Raw genomic sequence first — 9,943 nt, forward strand, 5'->3', positions numbered from 1 at the left:
CAGCCATTAAATCTGAGGAGAGACAGAAATCCCTTCACCCGAGTTTTAAGGATTTTCCCGACTGGATTATCGTCCTCAAAATATTATGAGCGGAGCAGGACTCATAAATGTAAAGATAAACGCCCGACCGTAAAGATTTAACTATCTTAATCTCGTAATTAATGTTGAAAAAAATGAAATAAATAAAAGAAACACATGTTTTATGCATGAGGGGGTAAAGGTGGAGGTGGAGTGATTCATCTCCACAGCCCTCTCCCATTAGGGGATTACACTGCGTCACCTGCCGCCTTCAGGAAAGCTTGGAAACTTGGATTCCCAGAGGATTGATGCTTTGCGCGGCAACAATCACGCAGATGTGCCTTATAATAACATGGAGGAGAGATCAGGAGGACGAATAACGAGACTTACAGACAGACGGAAGTTTATTTTTATCTATTCTCATGTCATATTCATGATAAGATGGATGCTTGTGGGTTTTATCTCTGATCCTTTTCACCAGATTGTAACGTCAGCAAGGCGTTTTGTTCGACATGTTCCTTTATTTCACAAATGGATGTCGGAAAATCGGACACACGGGTCTTTTGTCCAATTCCGGAACACATCCTCGACAAATCGAGGATGTGTTTTTTTTTTTTTAATTATTCCGTATTCGTGATGTCATAGGTATGACTTTTCACTGACAGTCACTGAATGTTTTGTATTTTTTTTTCCAGTTTATCGTTTATTCTATGATGTATTGTTTATGTAAGTCCGGTTGTACTATTTCCAGATGTTTTGAAGGCATCCACAACTCAGTCAGTGAAGGCATCCAGGCTGCCAAGCACTGCCGAGCACGTCAATATAACCTTATTCAAGCACGCATAAGACCGGAAGTGAGACTGATCACACATCAGCATAAAAGCAGCTCAAATCAAAATGTTTCTAAAAAAAACACAAGCCATGAATGGGAGAGCTGTATTTTCACGGGGCCCTGCTCAGCAGCTGCTGCGAAAGCACGTATCCCAGCGGTCCCAGAAACCCCAGGTGTGTGACTACTGGTTTGTGTAATGTGGTTTATAAGCAAATGTTGCACAACTGCTGTGCAATAACATCATGAGTCAGTCACGTGGAGGCGACTTGAAGGAAATCATTTTATGGTTTTGTCACATGATGCACAGATCTATTTAATCTGCCATACCCTAACAGATACACAGAGATATACTGCTGCTACAAGGTTATTCTCTTAGGATTGAAATGTTGTCCCTTTACCTCTAATATCCTTCCGTCTGCGTGCTGAACTGCTCCCGAGCAAGACACCAAACCTGGGGTTGTTCGGTGTGTGTGTGTGTGTGTGTGGGTGTGTGTGAACGGAATCCATTGCAAAGCGCTTAAAAACCGAAAGATGATGAAAGCGCCGAGTGTGTTGAAGTCAATGTGTTGAGACACCTGTTCTAATCTGCTATCTGACATTCACTTACATCATCGCGGGTAAGGAAAGTTCGTTCGGCGGCTTTATCTCCCACATGTAAAGTAGAATATTGATTGTTGTTTTGGCTCATTATAGTTGCCTCTGAAATACAGAAAATTCACACCTTGGTGAAAGGGAGCCGCGTTAATGAATGGTTGCTATAGGTGGATACTGGTTTCTTGATAAAAGTGTCAGGAGTGATGCGTGATAAAAGATTATGAGGCAGAATGAGAGGAAACGTGTACAAGATAGTGGTGAGACCTGCAATGCTGTACGGTTTGGAGACAGCGGCCTTGAAGAGAACACATGAGATGGAGGGAGCAGAGATCAAGATGTTGAGGTTCTCTTTGTGAGTGGCAAAGATGGATATCCATCAGAGGGAAAGCACATATGAGATGTTTTGGAGAAGCGAGATCGAGATGGTTGGATCGCTGACAGGAGAGAGATAGTGAAAGTATTGATAGAATGGTGGTGTGGTTGGAGGACCGAAGAGAAGATTTATGGATGTAGTGAAAGAGGACCTGAATTTAGTTGCTGTAAGAGAAGCGGGTACAGAGAATAGGATGAAATGCAGGCTGTGGAGGCCCCTGATGGGAGTACCCATCAGAAAAGAGACTTGTTCCCTGTGTTAATAACCACGCCAAAATACCGCAAATATCTTGAGCAGCACCGCAGGTGTCACGTGGTTTTATTTTGAAAGCTACAGACCGGATGTGACGTCAGGTTTCCCTTACTGTAACTTGACAGCGATGTTGAGGCGTTGCAGGGAATGTAACCCCCCCCCCCTCCTCTTCCTCCTCCGGCGGACGCTGCATTTCAGGGAACACTAACGGCCAATAAAACATGGTGGAGCTAATTGGGGAGCCGGCGGTGGAGAAACAGTTCCGTTTCGAGGACCCGGAGTCTGCCGGCGAGCTCGTCCGCTTCCCCGTCGTCGACGCTCGGCGGACGGTGGTAGCCCGGCTTTGCTAGCCCCGCAGTCGTTACGCTAAATCTCTGCTCCGGCACAAGCGAATCCGTCGGGTTCTCATGGCACCGCGGAAGGTCACCGGCATCTCCGCCCGCGGACGTGGAGCTGCGAACCGCTAGCCCCCCGCCCCCTCTCTCTATCTCTCTCCCTCCCCACCGGCTACTCCCACCGACCAGGACTCCACACACCGTTTCCGAGTCATCCGGACGCCGATGGACTCACACAGCATCCGCGCCCGGGGACGCGCCACCGCCACCGCCGCACCGCGATGCTAGCCGACGCCGGAGCGGCTCGAACATGACAAGGAGCGCCCGCTGGTTTCCCGGTGTTGGACGGACACCCTCCCGATGCCAAGATCACCGACTGTCCTGAATTCGCGCCATGCATGCGGGCGGCCGCCTTCCTCTCCAGCCCCGCGGATGACACCGACACCGGCACCGGCGGTCCAGAGCGAGCAGGCGCCGGCGCGGATCCACCGTCGGCTTGCTAGCGGCGAGCTAGGCGGCTAGCCGAACCGACCCCGATGGTGTCCCACAAGGTCCTCGCCGCAATAATCCTCCTCAACGTGTATATCAGCGCACAGTCTGTAGTGTGTTTCCTCGGCGGGGTGCTGCTGACGGCCGGCCTCGCCATGGCCTTCCTGAGCGGACCGCGGCTGCTGGACTGGGCGAGCTCCCCGCCGCACCTCCAGTTCAATAAGTACGTCCTGACCGGCTACCGGCCCGTCTCCTCCGTGCACGACTGCGTCCGGAGCCTCTTCTACCTGCACAACGAGCTCGGCAACATCTACACGCACGGTGAGGACCGTTGTCAAATCCGTGTGTGTGTGTGCGCCTGTATGCGGGGTCCAGTCGGCGGCTTTCCAGCAGCCTGTGTGTGACTTTATCCCGCAGGAAGACAGGATGGGGATGGGGGTGACGCGTGTTTCCAAGGAAACCAAGGGAGTACTACTATTAAGTGTTACTTAATAAATAAACCAGCAGGAAACTACCAGGGAGGTTAGAAGGATCGTTCGGGTTGCTGGGGTTTTTCAAAGAGGTGTGAGAATTTTTTTTCCCTACTCTGGTATCCGCACACACCGGTTTGTTTTCGGACCCGCAGCCGGACGGAAAGCGAGGTAAACCGGTCGCAGTCCGGAGGTTGATGACGGACACGATCGGACAATTCGGGGTCTTCTCTGACATCACCGCTAAAGATTCTATCGATCAGTATTCCCTTTCAAATATCGGGGAAAGAATCAACCGCAGGATCTGACGTCACGCCTGTGTGTGTGTGTGTGTGTGTGTGTGTGTGTGTGTGTGTGTGTGTGTGTGTGTGTGTGTGTGTGTGTGTGTGTGTGTTTAGTTGTGTAGACAGTCAAAGGACCTCGCCTCCCTATATGACACAATCATAGTTTAATTAACCCCTCCTCCCGCAGAGGCAGGACAAAACTGCTAACTGCAAGGAAAAGTCTTAATCACATTGGAGTGACGTTTACCCCCCCACGGACAGTGACGTCTAATCCAGAGCTGTCCACTCATTTTTGGTGTAAAAAACGCACAGCTGCGAGGCCCAGGAAGCCCTTCTCCTGGACATCCCAAGGTTTCTCTCTCTTTGTGTAGCTGCCCCCTCTACCACACACACACACACACACACAGTCTGGATCCACCACTGCATATGGCCAGCTGGTGCAGCAGGATCTTGGGGAGAATGTGTCCTCAGTGATGGCTGCATCTCCCGGCAGGGACACACACCTTGACGTTGGTGGGGGCGGCTGCCGCTGCTGCACATCACCTGCGGATAAATGAGTGTCTGCTTTGACTGACAGCGGGACCTTGAAGGCCGCACGCCCCTTGATCGATGGCCGCAATATATAGGTCTGCATGCCTATCAGTCATTGAGTAGTAACATGTTTTAATTCAAAACTCCTCGCAAGATGAGCAATAATGGAATTGATAATCGACACTGTCCTGGTCAGTTTTTCTCCATCCTGGCCCGTTTTCTCCCGAGCGAGGAAAAAATGTTTTTTTTATTTATTTTTTTGCTAAAATGTACTCAAGCGGAAAAATCAACCTCCTGTTTATGGAGGTTTTAGCATCAGGAGGCTTCATTTTCCGAATGTGACGGTCTTCCGTCTGAGCTGGATTTGCATCACCGACCCGGGGAGAATACCGGCCCGACATGTAACCCTCCACACCCCCACCCCCTGTCTTCCGTGCATGTTGGTGGTCCCTCTCCTACTTTGGTGACCTACTTTTTAACGGGTGACTGTTTTCTTGCCCGCCTGGAAGCACAACAGCTGAACTAATGTCTCACAATCTTCTCAGCGGAGGTAAAAACTCACAGCCATATTGAATCAAAGGCAGAGAAAATATGGCTGCTCTGTGAAATTAAAATACGATTTATTTTTTGTGGTATTTTGCCATCAAGGCTCGCTAAGTCTTGGAATATTTTCAGTGCATGCTAATACGTTTATTAAGTAAGCTTAAAATGAAACGTCCCTCTGTCGCCCCTTGAGGCAGCACGTTGTAACCGCACCATGTGAAAGTAAAGAATATTTTCAATGAAAGACAAGATGTGATTTACATCCTAATCATAAGCTGCGTCCAGAGGTCTTGTGACAGCGACGCTAATGTAGCGCGAAAGCACAGAATCATACCAGGGCCGGGTCGTTTCGCCGACGTCAGCAGCCCCGCTGTGACGGGACGCTGCTGCGATTGATGGGTCCCGTGTGGATTCTTACACGGGCTGCGAGGCGTCACAGTGGGGTTAACAACGCTGTGAGAAAAGCGCTCCATTGGAGGGCCCGGCCGCCATGCAGCACCTGACTGATTCCGTGAATGGGAGGGAGGAAAAAAAAAATATAAAGGAATCCGTAAATAAACTTTGCCAAGTCGTCACCTCGAAGGACCACGCTGATCAGTCTGTGGCAGCCGCACACGCCTCCCCATCCCCTCGCCGGTATTTCTGCTGGCGTCTGCACACTCTGGGCATAGCTGGAGGCGGCTCTCGGCTGCACGCAGCTCCTCGTCTGTCAGCCAACAGCCTCCGGCAGGGAAAGTCCAGAGCTGTAATCCATCACCATAATTCAGTTTGGTCAAAGTTTCTGTGTTATTTCATTCTGCTTTGCTTGACATTTTTTTTTCATTTCAGCGTGCACGTTATCTCAGTGCTTTGTGTTTTGTCAGCCTCAGGACGCCCATATAAAGAAACTTCCATTTTCTGTTCCACATTTATTAATGTGTAATTACTTTGCCGATCAAAAGCAAAACTGAAACGCGATCGTTCGATAGATGACACGTCGGAGAAGAAAAAGAATATGCGCTTCAGTTTCGTTAACATGCCGTCTGATTGGTAATGTTATATCTACATGAAGCGTGTGGATGAGAACATGAGGCTGCAGTCGTGTGCTCACACTCATCCCTTCACTAAGCTGATAAAACTGGCACCGGCCAAAAAAAGAACCAAACTCCTTGCTGACGTGCTTTTCAGGACGTCAACATTAAGTATCATCTGTCTCAATATGTAACTGGACCTTGTTTGCAGCGTTCGCTTATCCAGTCAGTCCCCACCCACTGCCACCTCATGTGGAAACCGAGCTGACATTATATCATTCACTGAATTCTAATTCTGTGAGAATTAGAGATAATTCTGGGATTTACCATTGGAAAAGTCAGTTTAAGGTTTTAAGATAAACATAACCTGGTTCTCCCGCCTGGGTTGTCTCCAGGTTCTCAGTCTTTCTCACACTGTCCCAAAACTGTCAGCGGGTTCAATGAATACTTAAAATTGTCCGTAGTTGTGAATGAGGGTGGATGAGTGGATGTCTCTATATGTAGCCCTGTGATTGACAGCTGACCCATCCCAAGTAGTTAAGCTTTGCCTCTCAAAAAAATATATAATTTTTCTGTTGAATTGACTGGCCACTGGTCCATTGTGTACCCGCTTCTCAGGCTCAAGCCCCCTGGAACCCTGATTGCAGGATAAGCAGTTGATAATGAATGAATGAATGAATTAGTGATTGATTAAATGAAAACCGAGTGCACCTATTTCTCTATGGAGTGTTTGTAATTTCCTCAGCTGACCCTTGATCTCTAACCCCACTTTCCCCCCCCCTCAGGCATCCCCCTGCTTTGCTTCCTAGTGCTGCTGCCGCTCAACATCCCCTGGTCCCAGATCAGCGTCACGTGGCTGGGCGTCGTGCACTTCCTGGCCTGCCTGTCGCCCCAGCTGGGCTCCGTGCTCTATCACCTCTTCATGAACCACGAGGGCGGCGAGCCCGTCTACCACACCCTGCTCAAACTGGACGTGTGCGGAATCTGCATGATCAACACACTAGGTGAGTTTCCTCGGAGGATCACTCCATCTCATCTCACATCCCCGTTTGTTTGCATTGAAGGCGGGTTCTCCGCTCTGGTGCTCGTTGGTGATTTACCGCAGCGGTGTTCGCGCTCCGCTATCGATCCGTCAGGACAAACCCTCTGTGAGTACCGAGCCAAGTCAACTGGCCGATGCGAGCAGGGTTCCAAGTTCTAAAAAGGTTATTGATCCGGCCGCAGTGCCTTTTCAAAAAAACAAAACAAAAAACAGCACAGGTGCAGTATTTTAAATGTATGTACGCACGGGGGCAAACGGTGGAGATCAGCTCACGATGCACCCGGAAGCTACAAGAACACACTCCGATCAGATACGATTTTAACATCGCCTCTAAATAACGCAAACCCTGTATTCGGTGTCGAATCAAACAACGCCTGCCGGTGACATTGCATGACCCCCTCCCTCCCTGGAACGATCTGCATCAGCGAGAGTTTGTTCATATCTATCACAAAGCAGACACCGGGTCACTTTGGTTTCAGCTGATCTTCCCATCAACACACTGCTGCAAACTGCATGCATGCACCTACGTGCGTGTGTGTGTGTGTGTGTGTGTGTGTATGAGAGAGAGAGAATAAGAGTGTGAAGCCGCTGTTTTACTGTCAAGGTGGGGTCATATTTCAGTTCCTGTGACCTTAAGGGGTTTGAAGATGTAAGAACCCTGAGGTTGTTTCTGCATCCTCTGCTGTTAAGTCAGGTATGGATCCTCAAGCTCAAGTGATGGTGTGTTTTGTGTGTGTTCTCCTCAGGAGCGCTGCCCATCCTCTACAGCACGCTCCTGTGTTACCCCTTCATCCGCACAGTCGCCCTCCTGGTCTACATCCTGCTGTCCAGCCATGCCATCTACTGTGCCGTCACCGCGCGCAGCAGCGTTCGCCGCCTGCGCTCCTTCGCCTGGCAGGCGTTATTCCGCTTCTCCTTTTTTTTGCTGCGTTGGGTGGGCGTGGGCGGGGGCAGCCCCACCTCGCTGCGTCACTTCCTCACCATGGACGCCCTCGCCGTGCTGGGCGGGGTCATCAACATCACCCGCATACCGGAGCGCTTCCGGCCGGGACTTTTTGACTACTGGTGCAACAGCCATCAGATCATGCACGTGCTGGTGGTGGGCTCCATCCTTTACCTGCACTGGGGGGTCCTGGACGATCTGCTGTGGATCAACAGCTACAACTGTCCTTCAGATTGACCCCCCCGGCATCCCCCCGCCCTCAATGGGGTGTATGAACAAAGGACCCCGGACAGAGGGCATTTCTGGCAAGAAGGGCAGAAAAGAGCCGCCAGATGGCGTCAGGTGAGACGACATGTTGCCGCGCACACGATCGCCTCCGAATGTCCATATCGTCATATATATCGTGTGAATGCAGGCAAAAGAAATGTCCGATTACACGCACAGGCATTTTGACGTAGTCAAACACACACACTCACACAGGGATGGGAATGGATGGGATTCTATCAACACAAACCCGATCATCAATTCTGCGCATCCCGCCTCTTTATCGATTCCCGATCCGTTCCCTCAGCAGACGGAGGTAGGCCCTTCGAAGCCGGGCGCTGGCGTCGACCTCAGGTTACATCAGGTGACAGGTTATGTCTCGAAACAGCGCAAGACTTTGTCTCCTGCCAAACTGAAACCTTCCGTGACTCAGACGGGCGTCAAGGGTCTGTAAATACAAAGGACGCGTAGAAACAAGGTGAGGAGGCACAGCTGAGGCGGGCAAATCTAGAGCCCATTCAGCTCGATATGATAAGATGATTTTTCATTATTGAATAATATTTTTCAACTTTAATGCTGGAGCTGGGGTGGGGGGATTGGTTTAGATCAAGCAGCTGACGTGAAGCACGACAAACAACCGGTCCACGGGATGTCGGGACGCGGTGCTTGGTTGGGAAGCAGCTGCAGGCCTGTGAGGAGCGGAAAATGTGGCGTTCTTCTTCACGCCCCCGCTCACTGCCTGGACTCTTAAAACATGCCAGGGTCAGGGAAAATCCGGCCGTGTCGATAAAGCTCAGAGGCGGATCGGATGGTTTGGAACCGGCCCTCGATTCCCATCCCAGAACACAGGAGAACGTAGAACACTGCGAGGCCTCGCTGCTGACTTCAAGGGCCTTGACACGGTGACCGAGTTCACCTCGATGAAATGATATCACATGACCTGGTCCACTTGGACGTCCCTGTTACGTCCTTCGCGTCATGTCCATATCCGCCATCACACACACACACACACACACACTGACATGGTTAATACCACTCAGATCCAGAGGAAAGGCGTTCCGGTTGCATGTTCTCTTTTATTTCTGTTTGTTTGCTTTTCCCTCTCCATCCTGTGTGTGAAGGGATGTCAAGTGTGTTTGTTTATGTTGGGGGTTGGATTTCCAAACCCACTCCTTTAAAAAAGGAAAAAAAAAATATGGTTGCCAGTCGAAGGTTGTTACATTGAGGAGCAGACGTCAGCGAGTGGCGGCGCCGTGTGGAGACGCCGCTCGCCGACCTGACCCGGTGTCCTGAATGTTAATTCTTCCTCCGAGTGCAGTTTTCACTGCAAGCACTGATCTGCACGTTTTCCGTCTAAAGCGAGTAACTCCTCTGCACTTTAATTCCTTATGTTTTAAATGTTTATTTTATATATTTGTGTTTTACACTAATATGCCGTCACGTGCACATTACATTTCTGCATCAGCGCCGCACTGAACGCTTTGGGGAGGGGGTTCGCGGGGAGGGAAGGGGTCGGGGGGGGTCGGCACTTAACGTCCTGCGGAGTTTTAAAGTTGTGAATTATTAAAATGTTTTTGTGCTGTTAGCGGCTTCAGACGAAGCAACTTCTGCAGCTGCAAAATGCACACAAAGTAGTGTAACTGTCACCACTGTCCTATTTATTAAGCCGGGCTTTGTTTATAGTGCAGATGTGCATGTGTCTGAACAGTGCTCCCCACAGGTGGGGAGAAGGCTCGAGGAAAGTGGTGCATCCCCAGAATTAGCCCACTTTTCTACAAATTTTGTGATCAAATTTGTATGTTTGAAAAAGAGTCTTTGGTGTTGCAATGTTAATGTTAACACCCCCCACCCACCCCATGATGTGTGGTCACTGATGAAGGTTACTCATCAGCCAGAATGAACACCCTGTGCTGCAGACACAAATGCACACATATTGTTTTAACACCTTATTTTAGTTTTTCTT

The 9,943-nt window shown here is 49.9% G+C and overlaps 1 protein-coding gene across 1 annotated transcript; it reads left to right on the top strand.

Moving 5' to 3' along the window:
* Positions 1 to 2,420: 2,420 nt before the first annotated feature.
* paqr4a (progestin and adipoQ receptor family member IVa) lies at positions 2,421 to 9,454 on the top strand. The gene is made up of 3 exons (XM_086175421.1): positions 2,421 to 3,214; positions 6,517 to 6,735; positions 7,520 to 9,454. The coding sequence occupies exons 1-3, from the start codon at positions 2,941 to 2,943 to the stop codon at positions 7,951 to 7,953; spliced, it is 927 nt and encodes a 308-aa protein (XP_086031547.1). The 5' UTR covers positions 2,421 to 2,940; the 3' UTR covers positions 7,954 to 9,454.
* Positions 9,455 to 9,943: the final 489 nt, after the last annotated feature.

Source organism: Fistularia commersonii, chromosome 28 (assembly GCF_037954325.1).
Source record: "Fistularia commersonii isolate RoL2024-O1a breed Wild chromosome 28, RoL_Fcom_v1.0, whole genome shotgun sequence".
NCBI classification, from domain to species: Eukaryota; Metazoa; Chordata; class Actinopteri; order Syngnathiformes; family Fistulariidae; genus Fistularia; species Fistularia commersonii.